This window comes from Homarus americanus, unplaced genomic scaffold, assembly GCF_018991925.1.
Source record: "Homarus americanus isolate GMGI-L3 unplaced genomic scaffold, GMGI_Hamer_2.0 scaffold43075, whole genome shotgun sequence".
NCBI lineage: Eukaryota > Metazoa > Arthropoda > Malacostraca > Decapoda > Nephropidae > Homarus > Homarus americanus.
The window spans coordinates 349,174-367,082 of record NW_024756438.1 but is presented as its reverse complement, the minus strand read 5'-3'; the positions used below and the strand labels follow the sequence as shown (position 1 = coordinate 367,082).

The 17,909-nt window shown below is 45.5% G+C and overlaps 1 protein-coding gene across 2 annotated transcripts in view; it reads right to left on the bottom strand.

The window, feature by feature from the left end:
• Nucleotides 1–1,108: 1,108 nt before the first annotated feature.
• Nucleotides 1,109–17,909, bottom strand: part of LOC121856793 — a 31,469-nt gene continuing 14,668 nt past the window's right edge. Inside the window, exons 3-10 of one of the 2 annotated variants that reach the window (XM_042352494.1) lie at nt 17,227–17,260; nt 9,223–9,292; nt 7,077–7,219; nt 6,319–6,502; nt 5,863–5,939; nt 5,400–5,632; nt 2,070–2,243; nt 1,109–1,211 (exon numbers count right to left, since the gene is read on the bottom strand). In XM_042352494.1, the coding sequence (XP_042208428.1) occupies nt 2,084–2,243; nt 5,400–5,632; nt 5,863–5,939; nt 6,319–6,502; nt 7,077–7,219; nt 9,223–9,292; nt 17,227–17,229 (870 nt within the window). In that variant the 5' untranslated portion in view covers nt 17,230–17,260 and the 3' untranslated portion in view covers nt 1,109–1,211; nt 2,070–2,083. The remainder of the gene's footprint in view (nt 1,212–2,069; nt 2,244–5,399; nt 5,633–5,862; nt 5,940–6,318; nt 6,503–7,076; nt 7,220–9,222; nt 9,293–17,226; nt 17,261–17,909) is intronic. The other variant, XM_042352495.1, reaches the window with a different exon arrangement.

Sequence of the window (17,909 nt, the reverse complement as noted above, 5' to 3'; positions counted from 1 at the left end):
ATATAATCAGTGGCGCGGAGAAAGTGTCCATAGTCCCTCTTCCTTACTTCGGACAGATCAGCTGACTGACACGTCTCTCTCATCCTCCCTGGCTAACACACGAGCACCACAACATCAAGATAAAAGTTTCCCCCGCTACCTCACCTCAATGCCTCCAGGTACGAGGATTAGCTTCCAAGACCCCGCCGACAACAGCCTAAGACCCGCCCGCCTTCTGTGATCCCTCCACACGGTGTACTGAGGGAGGAGGCGTGCAGACTACAGTATGACAAGAGTGGACAAAGGAACTGAGTCAAGAGATCAGCGTTAAGGAACAGTACAGACATCTGCTTTAAGATAAACAAAGGTGATGGTGCGTAAATACTAGCATATATTAGGTAAGGAAATGATACTTCAAATGCAGCCTTTGAGGTGAGAGAGGAACTTGTTATCAAAGATTACAAGCGTGATACACTCCTGAGGATAAAAGGAGAGGAGTGACACCTTAAGAGGAAGAGACCGCTTCGCTTAGGACTGTTGAAAGCGGAACAAATATGCACAAAGGTCCCGTCAAAGTATACAATAGCGTCATCAGGCCTCCGTCTCCTCCCCGACAGCCTTGACACTGACCAGAGCGACGGGTTGTTCTACACAGTTGGAGGTGGCATCTCCCCTCCCGTAGTCCCGCACCACCGCCTCCATTGAGCTTGATTCCTCCAGCGCCTGCGGCTCCTCCTGTGGCGACATGAAGCCTGCAAGGGAGATGGGCTGTTAAAGGGGGAATGAAAGAGGCAGATGAAATGTGACACACACACACACACACTTTACTCACCCACTCACTCACCCACTCACTCACTCACTCACTCACTCACTCACTCACTCACACATGATATAACAGATAATACCATGTGTCCAGGGAGCTTTGTCACACCTGTACACTTTAACCATCATGAGTGTCCTTGTGTGTCAGTGACCTGTATATAAGTGACCCAGTTCAATGGGTTTAATGAAGGATTTTATGTATTAAGTGACCATAAATTATAATGAGTGAATGGGTGGGTTTGTCGCCTCAGTGAATGGCCCTCCTTATTAGTGACCTCAATGAGTGACCTGACCTTGACGGTTCTGTGCCCTGGCGTGCCTCACGAAGTGCCAGAGGGCGCAGGAGAGACCCACCACGGCTGCCATCACCAGGATCACCATCAGCACCAAGTGGGCCCACATCTGAGGCTCTGCAAAGTCAAAATGTCAAGTTACCTGGTGGACAGGATCATGTTGGGTCGAGTGATTTGATCTTGGGATCGTTTAAGGTCCGTAAATGGGGTCTTGTGGGGTCATTAATTTGCGTATGAGATCGTACGGGGTTATTGTGATGCTGATCAAGGTCATTGGGTGGAGAAATTTGACCTTGGAATCACATAGGGTTAGTAGCTGGGGTCTTGTGGGGTTATTACCTTGTGTAGTTATTACCTTGTGTAAGGAATAGTCTGGGGTCATTACAAGCTGATACATGAGGTTCAGGGTTAACAAGTAAATTTAATTGGAAGCTAAGGACATCTTCAGCATCTTACCGGAAATGGGTTAATTATCTTACTTATTTTGTTAACTTCATGGAAACCAAGAAATGATGTGTTAAAACAAATATGTAATTAAACTAGTTAATCAGAATATTTCCCTGAAGGTTTTGTTCTTTACTGTAGAGTTTATAATACAGTACAGTATAGGTAGTGAAAGACACATTTAGCTCCTCTGTACCGTCATCAAAGGTCCTCAGGTAAGGTTGTCGTCACTCTGGTGTCTTTCAGGAGTAACTTAACACACGGCTGAGACCCAATAATGGTTTTAAGTGGCCTTGTATTTAAAAATATGCTTGACATAAAAATAGTAATTTAGAGCTTTCAAAGACCTTGAGGCCATCAAACACTTTTTGGTGAGGCTTAAGAAACTTTTAACCTTGCTAGATAAACTCCCCTGTGGCGTGAGAAAGCTGTGATCTTTATAAGCCTGGATGTATCAGAGAGCCGTAGTGTTGCTGATCTGGCGTTATGAGACCCGGCAAACGTTGCCTTTATAGAGAAAAGTACGCCTACCTTTGTTGGCTTCCTCATGACATTTTGAGGGCTCTGCCGATCTCCTGGGAGAGCCGAGAATCGAACAGGTTGTTGGAAGAATCGAACAGCTCGGACGGGTCAACCTCAAACACCGACTGGTCGAAGGGCGTTAGGTCCTCGTCTACACTGTTGTCTTCTTCAGGCAGACTCACTCTGTAGGATACACATAATGTTATTGTTGAGACGAGAAGAGGAGGATATAACATACCAGACTTTACAGAGAGAGAGGAGGGAGGAGGGTAAATGTTCCTTCTCGAAACATAGACACTGACAGCATCAAGTTGTAGCCCTAACTCAGCAGTACGCTTCAACTGGTGGTATGAATGTCAGTCTTAATGACCCTCAATTTTAATAGGTCACGGTTTTAATTGGAGTGCAATATTAATGGGACCCAGTTGTAATGGAGGTCATTACTAGATTTCCACTCCCACCAGTTCAAGAGTTTGATGATCGGTTATGTGTTTGGGGAGAACTGTATAACTGAAACATTTAAAGTTGACACTTGTTCACTTTTCTCCCTCGTGTGTTTAGAAAATGTACCCCAATGTTGCCTCTGTTAAGTCATGTTTATAAAGTAATGCTGGCAAGAGGCCACTCATCACTCGGGCAGTGAAGAAGAAGAGCAGGAGGAGGAAGACGAGAAGGAGAACAAGAGAAGGAGGACGAAAAAAGAAGAGGAGGAGAGGGATGAAAATGAAGAACAGGAGGAGGGGAGAAAATGAAGAGAAAGAGGAGGAGGAAGAGGAGAAAGAAGAAGAAAAGGAGAAAGAAAAAAAGGAGGAGGGGGGGGAAGAGGCAGAGGAACAAGAGTGTTTTCTACTCTTCCAACTGCCTTGTGGACGACTGTGTTCAAACGAGAGGAAAACATGTACTGTATGTGCATCAGTGTAGGAACGAGACACTCTAGGAAGGTAGACACGAGACAGGAATACAAAAATTCTCAGTAAGGAACAGACAAATTAGAAACAATGGCCAAATCTAAACAAAAAAATTACCGAAAATAAGTAAACATTATATAAACAAGAGTAAAGAAAGAATGAAAAACCCTAAGGCGTCTTTTTTCGGTGATATATTTTTTAAAGGAAACACACAGAGTCACTTAGGGAAGATGGTGATAAGGGAGACTCGACCTTCCAGCTACGACACTAAAATAACGGGGGAAACTAGAGGAGGAAGAGGAGATGGTGAAGAAGAGGGAGGAAGAGGAGATGGTGAAGGAGAGGGAGGAAGAGGAGACGGTGAAGGAGAGGGAGGAAGAGGAGACGGTGAAGGAGAGGGAGGAAGAGAGAGTGAAGGAGAGGAGGAAGGGGAGATGGGAAGGAGAGGGAGGAAGAGGAGATGGTGAAGGAGAGGGAGGAAGGGGAGATGGTGAAGGAGAGGGAGAAGAGGAGACGGTGAAGGAGAGGGAGGAAGAGGTGGTGAAGGAGAGGAGGAAGAGGAGATGGTGAAGGAGAGGGAGGAAGGGAGATGGTGAAGGAGAGGGAGGAAGAGGAGAGAAGGAGAGGGAGGAAGGGGAGATGGTGAAGAGAGGGAGGAAGAGGGAGACGGAAGGAGAGGGAGGAAGAGGAGATGGTGAAGGAGAGGGAGGAAGGGGAGTGGTGAAGGAGAGGGGAGAAGGGGAGATGGTGAAGGAGAGGGAGGAAGGGAGATGGTGAAGGAGAGGAGGAAGAGGAGATGGTGAAGGAGAGGGAGGAAGAGGAGATGGTGAAGGAGAGGGGAGGAAGAGGAGATGGTGAAGGAGAGGGAGGAAGAGGAGATGGTGAAGGAGAGGAGGAAGAGGAGATGGTGAAGAAGAGGGAGGAAGAGGAGATGGCGAAGGAGAGGGAGGAAGGGAGATGGTGAAGGAGAGGGAGGAAGAGGAGATGGTGAAGGAGAGGGAGGAAGAGGAGATGGTGAAGGAGAGGGAGGAAGAGGAGATGGTGAAGGGAGGAAGAGAAGAGGAGATGGTGAAGGGGAGAGAGGGAGGAAGAGAGAGGAAGGAGAGGGAGGAAGAGGAGTGGTGAAGGAGAGGGAGGAAGAGGAGATGGTGAAGGAGAGGAGGAAGAGGAGATGGTGAAGGAGAGGGGAGGAAGAGGAGATGAAGGAGAGGGAGGAAGGGGAGATGGTGAAGGAGAGGAGGAAGAGGAGATGGTGAAGGAGAGGGGAGGAAGAGGAGATGGTGAAGGAGAGGGAGGAAGAGGAGATGGAGGAAGAGAGGGAGGAAGGGAGAGTGAAGGAGAGGGAGGAAGGGAGTGGTGAAGGAGAGGAGGAAGGGGAGATGGTGAAGGAGAGAGAGGAAGAGGAGATGGTGAAGGAGAGGGAGGAAGGGGAGGGTGAAGGAGAGGGAGGAAGAGGAGATGGTGAAGGAGAGGAGGAAATAGGAGATGGTGGAAGAAGAGGGAGGAAGAGGAGATGGTGAAGGAGAGGGAGGGGAGATGGTGAAGGAGAGGGAGGAAGGGGAGATGGTGAAGGAGAGGGGAGGAAGAGATGGTGAAGAAGAGGGAGGAAGAGGAGATGGTGAAGGAGAGGAGGAAGAGGAGATGGTGAAGGAGAGGGAGGAAGAGGAGATGGTGAAGGAGAGGGAGGAAGGGGAGATGGTGAAGGAGAGGAGGAAGAGGAGATGGTGAAGGAGAGAGAGGAAGAGAGATGGTGAAGGAGAGGGAGGAAGGGAGTGGTGAAGGAGAGGGAGGAAGGGGAGGGTGAAGGAGAGGAGGAAGAGGAGACGGTGAAGGAGAGGGAGGAAGGGAGATGGTGAAGGAGAGAGAGGAAGAGGAGATGGTGAAGGAGAGGGAGGAAGGGGAGTGGGGAAGGAGAGGGAGGAAGGGGAGGGTGAGAGGGAGGAAGAGGAGATGGTGAAGGAGAGGGAGGAAGGGGAGTGGTGAAGGAGAGGAGGAAGGGAGGAAGGAGAGGAGGAAGAGGAGACGGTGAAGGAGAGGGAGGAAGGAGATGGTGAAGGAGAGAGAGGAAGAGGAGATGGTGAAGGAGAGGGAGGAAGGGGAGTGGTGAAGGAGAGGGAGGAAGGGGAGTGGTGAAGGAGAGGGAGGAAGAGGAGATGGTGAAGGAGAGGGAGGAAGGGGAGTGGTGAAGGAGAGGGAGGACGAGATAGAATGACAAGGGTTAACAGAATCTAATAATGGCACTCTTTTATTATCATCATCCTCAAAGGGTTAAACCATCATCCTCAAAGGGTTAAACCATCATCCTCAAAAGGCTAAACCATCATCCTCAAAGGGTTAAACCATCATCCTCAAAGGGTTAAACCATCATCCTCAAAGGGTTAAACACTTACAGTATGTAAGGAGTGAATCACTTTACAAAGAGAGAACTGACCCTGCTCTGACGGTGAAGGTCTCAGGGATGTAGCTACACTTGACGAGGAACCTCCTGGTGGAGTGGGTGAGGATGGGGAGGTTCTCCTGCACGATGATGAATGTCATGACGGAGGTGTTGAGCACTTGGCTGCCGCACACCTCGTGGTCGATACTCAGCAGGTAGTTCGTCTGGGCACTGTCTTTTATGCCCTCCGTCCTACACCTCGGGTCGTCACTTCCCTCCACAGAGATCTGACGAGGAGGTCGTGTGTTAATGGTGAGAGTGACATGGGTTAAGGGTGGTACTGACAGTGTGTTAGTTGAGGTACTGACATTGTGTTAGTGGTGTTGCTGGCGTGTGTTGGTGATGCTGACAGTGTGTTAGTGGTGAAGCTGACAGTGTGTTAGTGGTGAAGCTGACAGTGTGTTAGTGGTGAAGCTGACAGTGTGTTAGTGGTGAAGCTGTCAGAGGGTGACCTTACCTTGCCCCCGAAGTTAGGTCCTGTGTCAACCTCGACGACACTGGAGTTGGCTAAGCACTGTGTGGCCCTGGCTGAGACTGTGGGCGAGATAACTTGTTTAGTACATGTTGAGAACCTCATCGTTATGGGTATAGTAAGTGGTAAGCGGGATACAGTTTAAATACATACATTGTGACGTTTTAAACAGGTTTACTACATGCATTGTTACGTATGATACAGGTTAAATATAAGTTTTGAGAGGTATTAGTCAGGTTTAGTACATGTATTCTGATGTGAAATGTTTAGTACACGTGATCTACCAAAAGGTCCTGTAGACCAACTCAACAGCCCCTGGTCCTGATGGTGCCCTTTGCAAGACCTAAAAATACCCCTTAAACTTGAGCCAATGTTGCAATTCACAGCCCTCAGCATAAACCCTAAAAGACCCCCTGAACTAAATTCTCTGTAACAACTCACAGCCCTTAGTTCTGATGGTGACCTCCTGGCCCAGGTGGGAGAGGTCTGAGGGATCGGTGTCAAGGACGGGCGTCACCTCCAGCGTGTAGTTGGTGGCCATCCTCAGCCCGTTCACCACCACCTCGAACTCCTTGTGGTTGGCATCTTGAGGACTCAGTTGCTTCCCCTCCCTCTCCTCCAGAAGCTGTGAGTGAGAGAGAGACAAGAGACGTTAGTGATGTGAGACACAGTGAGGAGAAGATGCTAATGCTCTCTGTCGTGTGTGTGTTTGTAGGGTGATGTATATTTGAGCATATGGATTTACTAATGAATGCAAGTATGTATGACTATATACGTCTACATGTACCAAAATATACAATATCTACAATAACTCCTACAATACGCCATCGTTCCATATTCCCCCGAACACCTTACGTTAGTTGAAATCAACAGACAATTGTATACGTGTGAAAGCATTTAGTCACGGTTGAGTATCAGAGAAGATTTAACGCCATCTTGACCGTTAACTTTGTGTTGTGGCTTTAAACTAGGAAAATGAATGACGTTTTGACTTTTCTTTCTGGTATAATTAGAAAGTTTAACTCAACATCTACAGATCATATATATGTTTGATTCTTTGTATCGTTCACCATAATGCATCACAGTTCACCATAATTCATCACATTCACAAACTCTCTCTCTCTCTCTCTCTCTCTCTCTCTCTCTCTCTCTCTCTCTCTCTCTCTCTCTCTCTCTCTCTCTCTCTCTCTCTCTCTCACCTGTTTCTTGCACCGATACTTCCCCCACGACTGGTCTTCACAGTAAGTGATGGTGAAGTGACTCAGGCTCCCCAACTCGGCTGTGTACTTCCAGTGGAGCTTCACTGACCGAAAGTCGGCTTCTCCCTCCAGCTGGTTGACGTCTGAGGGAAGGGACAGAGAGAGAGAGGGTGACCTTGTGATTACCTGTGTCTTGTGAAATTAACCTCTGTCCTGATATGCTCCCAGTTCTAATAGCTCCCAGTTCTAATAGCTCTTAGTTCTAATAGCTCCCAGTTCTAATACCTCCCAGTTCTAATAGCTCCCAGTTCTAATACCTCCCAGTTCTAATACCTCCCAGTTCTAATACCTCCCAGTTCTAATTGCTCCCAGTTCTAATTGCTCCCAGTTCTAATTGCTCCCAGTTCTAATTGCTCCCAGTTCTAATACCTCCCAGTTCTAATACCTCCCAGTTCTAATTGCTCCCAGTTCTAATTGCTCCCAGTTCTAATACCTCCCAGTTCTAATTGCTCCCAGTTCTAATACCTCCCAGTTCTAATAGCTCTTCGTTCTAATAGCTCCCAGTTCTAATACCTCCCAGTTCTAATACCTCCCAGTTCTAATACCTCCCAGTTCTAATTGCTCCCAGTTCTAATTGCTCCCAGTTCTAATTGCTCCCAGTTCATGCCTCCAGTTCTAAATTATACGGTTCCATACCTCCAGTTCCTAATACCTCCAGTTCTAATTGCTCCCAGTTCTAATTGCTCCCAGTTCTTCCTCCAGTTCTAATAGCTCCCAGTTCTAATGACTCTTCGTTCTAATAGCTCGTTCTAATACCTCCCAGTTTCCTAATACCTCCCAGTTCCTATCCTCCCAGTTCTAGCCGCTCCAGTTCTAATAGCTCTTCGTTCCTATGGCTCCCGTTCTAATAGCTCCCAGTTCTAATACCTCCCCAGTTCTATGCACCAGTTCTAATACCTCCAGTTCTAATACCTCCCAGACCTAATAGCTCCCAGTTTCTAATTGCTCCCAGTTCTAATACCTCCAGTTCATGGCTCACTTAGATTTCCTAATAGCTCCCAGTTCTAATAGCTCCCAGTTCTAATAGCTCTTCGTTCTAATAGCTCCCAGTTCTAATACCTCCCAGTTCTAATACCTCCCAGTTCTAATACCTCCCAGTTCTAATACCTCCCAGTTCTAATAGCTCCCAGTTCTAATAGCTCTTCGTTCTAATAGCTCCCAGTTCTAATACCTCCCAGTTCTAATACCTCCCAGTTCTAATAGCTCCCAGTTCTAATAGCTCCCAGTTCTAATTGCTCCCAGTTCTAATAAGCGCCAGTTTTAATAGGTCCCAGTTCTAATAGACCCCAGTTCTGTTAGGTCTCAGTTCTAATAGGTCCCATACGAGTTAGTTAAAACAACAATATTCCTTAATCATCTGGTGACATAAGCTGCCGCGTCTAATGTTCATGTAATCCATTTTTTTGTGTTGTATTTAATCATCAGAAACATTTAAAGTAAACTACAAATGCGTTAAAATTCTCAGCATGATACACATTGGTCATTGAACCCGGAGCAGTCGACCGTGTTATTGAAGAGGTACACCCAGACCTGTGTCCTGCACCCTTCCTACTGCACCCTTCCTACTGCACCCTTCCCCCTACACCCTTCCCCCTGCACCCTTCTCCCTGAACTCCTAACATACACACTGGATTCAGTGATTTGCTTTTATATTTTCAATGTTAAATACATTTTACTGGACTAATTAATCAAGCTTGTGTGTTTCCAAAGCTTCACTTTCATATAAATGAGTAAAGCAGGAGCTGGAGAACTCGGAGAAATGCTGCCACGTTTATTATGTTCAATTTGTTTCACGTTTTGTAAATTCAAGCAAGACTACAACCATCTCACATCCGACCTGACCTGACCTAACCTAACCCGCGTCGCAGTAGTGAGGGGCATGCGTCTAACCTCCCCTCCACTAACAATTATTCAACATTACGAGTTAAACAATTCAGAATAATCTACATTGATTTTTCCCCCATTGTATTTAAAAGAATATAAGATTTAGATATAGCTTTTGTATATATTTCTAACTACAGGAAGTTCAGTTTCATTTTTTGTGTACTGTTATAATTATTAAAATAGAAATGAGGTTGGGAGTTACCTGGAACAGCCATCGTAACAGGGATGAGGACCAATAAACTGAACAGCGCCATCACCGCCATCTTCTTCATCTGTAAAGCAAAAAATAGATAAATACAAATTAATTTTTATCATAAAAAATGGAAGATAGATTATTTTAGTTATGTTTTTATACTTAAAGACAGGATCAGTACACCCATGTACCAATACGCTGGATCCCAACCCGGAAATAATAGGTCGTTTTTAGCACACTATTTCCTAACTCTGGTGATTATTAAATGTCACTCACTCGATGAAATTGGTGTGGGATATAGAAATGGCTGTTGTTTGTTAGTCTGTCTGTTTGTTTGTTCTGTCAGTACGGTCTGTGGGTCTCTTGTCTGTATATCCATCTGTATGATCTCTGGCACGGTCTCTTGTCTGTATATCCATCTGTCTGGCACGGTCTGGATCTCTGGCACGGTCTGGTACACTGGGTCTGGCACAGTCGGTCTGGCACGGTCTGGTACGGTCTGGCACGGTCTGGCACGGTCTGGTACGGTCTGGCATCTGGGTCTGGCACGGTCTGGCACGGTCTGGTACGGTCTGGCACGGTCTGGCACGGTCTGGCACGGTCTGGCACGGTCTGGCACGGTCTGGCACGGTCTGGTACGGTTTGGCACAATATTAGCTAAAAGGCAAGAACTACTACACGAGTCTGGAGTCGTATACTCCCCTACCTAACCCTGCCTTCTCCTGCCTTACCCTACTTTGTTCTACTTTACCCTGCCTTGTCCTCCCCTCCCTTTCCCTGCCTTCGTTCTCCCCTGCCTCCCTTCCCCTGCCTCTCCTCCCCTGTCTTCCTCTCTCCTCCCCTGCCTTCCCCTCCCTCCCCGCGGCCTATCCTGGTCTCTGCCATAACAATCTTTACATAAGTGCAATATCCTGTTATTCTATTAAGGACATGTTATGTGTACTAAAAATTTATATTACTGTATATGAAGGTTCTTATAGTAAAAATATTTTCTTGCCATACTTGATAGAATTTAATATAAAAATCATCCTTAAGAGATTTTTTCATAGAATCCTTTAGTAATCCTGTAAGAAGATCTTTAAAACGTCTGAACTTCTGACAGTAAACAAGATCAAATGTTACTCTCAAAGTTTACTGATGCATTTTTTTATAGGTAGAGAGAGTACATATTATTTTAGTAGTGTTCAGTTATTTATAACATACTGTAGTCTTGAGAATATTCCCCTGTCAAAACTCCATTACCCAGGGCAACACTTGATGGTAAGAAGTTATCACACTCTTGCAACATTATTAACAATTCGTTTAGCAAGTTTAACAGACCGAGTTGGTGCAGCGCTTGGGTCCTGTCCTTAGGGTCAGTAAATTGCCCTTAGAGCTCCCCAGTTCACTCAACTCTGGATGGGTCCCTAACTTTATAGTTGGGGTAATGAAGTGTGTCAAGAGTAGTGTCGTTCACAATGCCTGCTTATGTACCGAAAAAGGCTTAGTGTTAAAGTGTGGTGTGACACTGCCCCTACGGGAGCCACTACCAACCTGGTGGAGGATAAACTTGTAAGACAATGCTGCTTGAATGAGTTCGCAAGTGCTAAACAAATTTATTCCAACAAATGATGTTTTTATCATAGAAGCAATGGTTGCCATCCTTAACTAAGGCTGCAACACATCGTCACTGGCCTCTGTTCGCCTGTGTAACTCTTCACGGAGACAGACGAACAGGAGATGGCAGCGACTCCCATTCCCTGTTGAGAGACACCCGACGCTCGCGAGCAGGACGCAGGCTGCTAGGTCACCCCGCTACCTGTGCTCATTACCGAGTCATTAAACCCAGAATGTTTTAATGAGATAATGAAGTCAGGAGTCCAGAGGCTTTCTTAATTACTGTTATGCGTTTCATTAAGTTTTTTAATTCCGTCTGGGTGTTCAGTTGAAGGTCTTTGGGTGTGTGGGTGGTGATAGGGTGTGTGTGGCGATGGTAGGGTGTGTGTGGCGATGGTAGGGTGTGTGTGGCGGCGGTAGGGTGTGTGTGGTGGTAGTAGGGTGTGTGTGGTGGTAGTAGGGTGGGTGTATGTGGTGGTGGTGGTGGAGGTAAGCTGAGAGTGAGAAAATGGGTGACGAGGGAGAGGAGGGTGGAGGAGTGAGTGGTGAAGGAGAGGAGGGTGGAGGAGTGAGTGGTGAAGGAGAGGAGGGTGGAGGAGTGAGTGGTGAAAGGGGGGAGGGCGGAGGAGTGAGTGGTGAGGGAGAGGAGGGTGGAGGAGGGAAGGAGCGACAGGTGGCAGCCTTAGCAGTTCAGTGGGTCAGCTGGCTGTTGGCCTAGGTTGTTTTCTCTCACAGCGTCACACAGCCCACAGAGTCACCACCATTACCCACACTCACAGCCTACAGCGCCACCACACGGCCCACAGAGTCACCACCATTACCCACACTCACAGCCTACAGCGCCACCACACGGCCCACAGAGTCACCACCATTACCCACACTCACAGCCTACAGCGCCACCACACGGCCCACAGCGTCAAGCAGGAACGTCACAGGAGGAGGAAGAAAGTGACGATTAAAGGAAAGGAGAGAAGAATGAGAAGGAGGGAGAATGAAAGGGAGGAAGGAGAGGGAGAGAGGGAGAGAGGAATAAGAGGGAGGAAGGAGAGGGAGGGAGGGAGGGAGAGTAGTCCTCAGACCTCACGCTCGTTACAGTTCTCGAGGAGGATCAGTGTTTGTGCTAGATTCGTAGAAAATTTTTCTTAACGACGTTCACGTGATACAGAGCCCGGAGCTGTGAACGTGGAGGCGGCGGTTCACTCAATTCCCCAATAATCGTTAAATTTGGTGGACGATATAATGATAAAGGCGTGGTGTCAGCTTTCCTTAAGAGGCTAAAAACTTATCGAATCTCTTTCATTGTTCTGTAAACCGTAAATAATGATGTTATCTGTTATCTGTGACAATTTAAAAAAGATAATTTATACATGATGTCAACCATGATATAGTATTTCGTGTTAAAAATATAATAATGAAAATTTGTCTTAATATCTTAATATCGGTACAAGGCAGGTACACTGAGCTCACACACACACACACACACACACACACACACACTACCCGTCACTCACCTAACATGCAGATAATTACTAGGAAATAGAAACATGAAAAGACCCATCAAGCGCCACCATGATAACCCACCTCACCCTAGCGTGTCCCTCCCTCTATGATCACGAGAGAACCAGATGACATACTGTGGGACTCAGTGCTAAGGCGAAACATTTATTTACCGTACTTAAACACCTAGTAAGACCTACAGTAAGTGTTTCCCACTCACTCACTCACTCACTTACTCACTCACTCACTTGCTCACTTACTCACTCACTCACTTACTTACTCACTCACTCACTTACTCACTCACTCACTCACTCACTGTATGATATAAACAGTAAAGAAATGTTCAAAGTCTTGGTCTCTGTTAAGTACATTTTGTTAAGTCTTTACATTAACTTGTGTATAGTTTATCAACATTTCACAGGGATATATTTCATCACTCGATTAGATGTTAATATAACCTAAGACAAATGATACAAGAAACACTAGTGAGATTTACTGTATTTAACGACCAATAATGACAAGCTGCTCAGATGTTGATTGCATATAACATGGTGGGTTACCTGAAGTGTGTCTCATTAACACGTGATTCAATGATACTCCTTATGTTGGTCTACGTTCATGTTGATTTTGATGTGTATATGTTTATGTGAAGTGTTGTTTTATGTATACTGAGTGAAGTTGTTTTATGTATACTGAGTGAAGTTGTTTTATGTATACTGAGTGAAGTTGTTTTATGTATACTGAGTGAAGTTGTTTTATGTATACTGAGTGAAGTTGTTTTATGTATACTGAGTGTAGTGTTGTTTTAACAGACTACAGCATAATGTTGGTTTAAGTTCATTGTTACTTTACTAGTATTCCTCTAAAAAAATATACGACCACAAAATTACACTCAATATATAATAAATTAGACACGTTCACTTCACACAAGACAAATTAATTCATACCGTGCTTGTTCTCTCTTAAGTAGAGTGTAAAGTGATTGTATCTACTTAAACTAACCTCGGTATCATTTTGTCGCGATTTCTAAGTAATTTTAAGTAATTTTTATACTTAATTTTAAAATCAAGGTAGTTAAGTTACATTCTCGCATCCTATGAGTAAAATCCACATAAGACAATTTGTGAATCTGGAGTCTGTTGTTGTCAGGTAAGTGGATTTGGAAACTTTTGCAATGGGAGTGGATGGGACGATAATGACTCTCCATTGTCTGTAATTTTCGCTGCAACAGGTTTGAGGGTTGGAGACTGTGTGTGTGTGTGTGTGTGTGTGTGTGTGTGTGTGTGTATGACAGACAGACAGACAGAGGAAATTAAGAAAAGTGGGAGATGGGAAAAGAAGGAAAGAAAGGAGGATGGATATAGGAAAATGAGTAAATATGGAGATAGAACATTAAAGGAGGGAAATTGGAGAATGGGGGAAAAAGAGAAGGGAAATTGAGGAAGGCAGGTAGAGAAAGTGTTGATGTAATGTGCGTGAGTTATAACAGTGACATAATGTTACGGTACGATATTGTGTAACACTTCCTGGGAGAGAGAGAGGAATAAACAGAGAGAGAGATAAAAAAAGAAAGAATGATAGAAATAAAGAGAAGGAGAAAGAGAGAGAGAAATCTGGAATTTCCTCCTTCTCTGTTAATAGACGTCAGAACCTTCTACCTACACTTTACAACTAATATCTGCACTGGTAAGGATCGTTTATGGTTTTAGCTCGCCTGTATTAAAAGCTAAATAACTCCCGCTATACCCTAAGTACAGTAGTCGTCGTCGTGTTTGCTGCCCCGTTCATCCTCTGGTGTTGACAAATGCTAAGCGTTCGTTTTTACTTTATTTCAATCGGTTATACTTCAATATTCAGTAATCCCTACCACCTTCCTCGTCACACTTCTCTTCCTCCTCCCACCTTTTGTCCTTCCATGCTCCACCTCCTCCTACCTCTCCCTCCCACGCTGCCACCTCTCTTCCTCCTCCTCTCCTATGTACCTGGCTTTGATGTGGAGTCAACAATGAGATAATAAATCAGCTTTGGTTTGATCATTTCCTGCACCAGATGTTAGTGCTGTCATCATCCCACCTCGATGTGTCTGGCTGTGTGGCTCCTGTACAGACTAACGGAATTGAACCTAGCATATCCTAGTCTGATTTACTCTAACCTAATATGTCTTTAACCTAACCTAATCTAACTTAATCTAATCAAACATCTCCTGACATGACATCACCTCAACCCTGAACTTGACATGGTTGAAGAGGTCATCTTAAGGTTTGGTAAGGAGTAGAGGCCGATGATTGTCCCCAGATCGTGTGCTGGATGACCTTGTCCGGTACAGGCAAGCAAGGAAGAGATGACGTCAAGTAGTAGACATGTGGCCTCCCTCAGACCTTAGACAAGTAGCCGGACAATCAGCCGGTCTCTTAGTTTAGTCGTTTCAGCCATATATCTAGCCACTTCATTATAGTATTGATATGAATTAAGACATTCCAGCCAATTTAGACATCTCAGACATCCGATCATTTTAACGCTACAGTATACAGTTCTCTAGCTTGCTCCTTATACAAAAGACACCCAGCCCATTTTTCACTCCCTAGATATGTGTACAGAAGTATGTGTGTATGTATGTGTATGGAAGTATGTGTGTATGTATGTGTATAGAAGTATGTGTGTATGTATAAGGGGTCAGGTGTACCATCAGGTGTGGAGGTGACCAGGTGAGAATGGGGCCAGGTGGGGGGGATGGGGGCCAGGTGGAGTGAGGGCGGGGATATCACACGTCCCGCTCTATTACCCATGAGATTCTTGAGGTGAGGGCGGGAACTTCACGTCCACCCACCACTGCCCACCACCGCCCTCTTTATTGTGGGAGGTGTGTGGGCGTCAGGTGTGGGTGTGTGGACGACAGGTGTGGATGCGTGGGCGTCAGGTATAGTGGTGTGGGCGACAGGTGTGGGTATGTGGGCGTCATGTGTAGGTATGTGGGCGACAGGTATGGGTGTGTTGGCGACAGGTGTGGGCGTCAGATGTGGATGTGGAAGGCATTATTCTCTCATTATGTGGATGACTGGGTATGAGGAAGGAGAACATGTAGGTTGTTCTACAGCCTACAGCACAGGCCGTTACCACAAGCTGTAGATCAGGGGTGTCAAACTCATGGCCCGTGGGCCAAATGTGGCCCGCGGGATGGTCAGGTGTGGCCCGCGGGATGACGGTAAAATTTATCATCGCGTGAAATTATGAAAGAAAGAAATATAATCAGGTTTATTAAGTAAAGTGAAGTTGACATACTTAAGATGAGACAAACCCAAATGAGGTATTCCTGGTAAGGCAATGTGTGAAGCTGTAAACTTCAATCCTGCAAATATGTGATATAGCGCTTGTGTTGGCCCTGAAGAGGGCAATTGAAATAAGAATTGGCCCTCGAAAGGTTTTGAGTTTGACACCACTGCTGTAGGTAATGTATGGTCAGTGTTACCAACCTAGAGCGTCGTGTGTGTGTGGGGCTATAGTGTACACAACAGCCCCTTGAAGGTCGTGTTGTTTGGTGTTCGTTGTTGTGTCATGTAGTGTTGGGTCTCCCTCCCTTCTTCCCTCCCTCCTTCTTTTCCCCCGTCCTCTCCCCTCCCTACTTCTCTCCCTCCTTCCCTCTCTCCTTCTCTCCATCCCTCTTTCCCTCGTTCCCTCCCTCCCCCTCCCTTCCTCCTTGTCTCCCTCCCTTCTTCCCTCGCTCCCTCCTTCTCTCCCTCCCTCCTTCCCTCGCCCCGTCCTTCTTTCCCCCCTCCCTCCCTCCTTTTCTCCCTCCCTCCCTCCGTACTGTGCTTGTCCAGTCGTCTCTCATCAAGTTACCAAGTCTTACAGGAACTGGGATCCATCTGACTAGTCATCCGTGCAACAGGTGTGTGAGCGGCCCATCAGAGTATACACAGAAACTCATCCACCGCGTGTTCAGTAAAGCAAGAGGCACCAGGTCGTCCGCACTACATGAACCTTCCAATACATAATTCAGTTTCCATTACTTGGTGGCTTTACGATTTTGAACTAATGGATTTTATCTTGTGTTCAGATTCGATTGAGAACGGATTTATGCACACAAAATTTCCCTCGCGTCCTTACCACATAACCTCTTCATGTGAAAACTGTGTGTACCCAATAGTAAGAGGTCATCCCGTCAAAGCACCGCGTGAACGAGATCTATTAAAAACAGACGCAACCTTGGCTTTCAGTGTAAATAGATTATCCACTTGTTCTTTATGTAACTTCACTTTATATTCACAACCAAATCCGCTGTGATTATATTAATATACACATGTTTAAATACTCGAGAAATCCAGCATAATCTCAGGTGACACTTAAGCTTACTTGTATGTGTACTGTATATGTCCTCCACGTCCATCTCACAGAAAGAGAAATTTGAATTATAATGGAACTCCTGCTTCCTACACACACACACACGCACACACACACTCACCTGGTGGAGGCAGCGTGAGTCATATATCAGGAGAGAAAATAAGATGGATTGCTGAGCTAACTTCGTGAGTGAGTGACTACGTCTTGTACAGGTTTGGTGAAGGTGAAAAATGACTTACAATTTCTATATACGAAGAATTAGTGTTGACAGGAGCCCGGAACCTGCATATCACCTAAACTGACTCTTACCTTACCTGACCTTACTTGACCTAACCTAACCTAACTTGACCTAACTTAACTTAACGTAACCTTATGTAGCCTAACTTAGTTGTCGTAAATCGCAAGTATGAGGTAGAATCTGGAAGGCATATTGTAACGTATGGTAGATACATGGCAGCATTTGGTAGATATATGCTAGACTGTAACAATAAATAAAACGTTCGGGAACTCAATGTAAATGTGATCTATAAATCCGAGAATCCGACTCCACTGACAGCGTTCGGGGAATACATCCATACGTACCATCTGTGTCCAGTTGTCTCCTTCAAGCTGACTTCTGAAAATGATAAAAATTATATGATTTTTGTTTCTATATATAATAACTAAATGACTAACATTCTTCCTCTATTTATCTATCTATCTAACCATCTATCTCCCTGCAAGTGAGAGACCCAGTGTTTAAGAGCGGACGATCATTTTCAAAGTTTCCCTCATTGCACGTCACCAAGTACCTCAGTGAACGTGAGGAGGAACTATGCATCAGCGCTCACATCATTCCGGGAAGACGAGGATGAGAAAATCGAGAATAAGTTGAACCTCTAACGGTAGAGGAGAATGTGTTCGTTTAACACCAGGACAAAGCGATACGCCAGATTACATTAGTGGCTTCGTTTTGTGCTGCAGGTTTTCTCTAGCCGTTTATAATGTGTATTTCCTCTGTCTTTTTTGTGTGACTATTCTTGATTCGTTGCCCTGCTTATATACCCCTTATATGGGTTAGGGTCAACTTGCACTTAATCATGTCACTCGGGAAATTTCTCGGTTTAGTTCCTCTTGTAATTATCTTCCGTGGATTTATCTTACACACACACACACACACACACACACACACACACACACACACACACACACACACACACACACACACATGAACACATCACCCATAAACAGAGGAGTCCCAGAGTCCCACCTTGGGTACTCCTGTA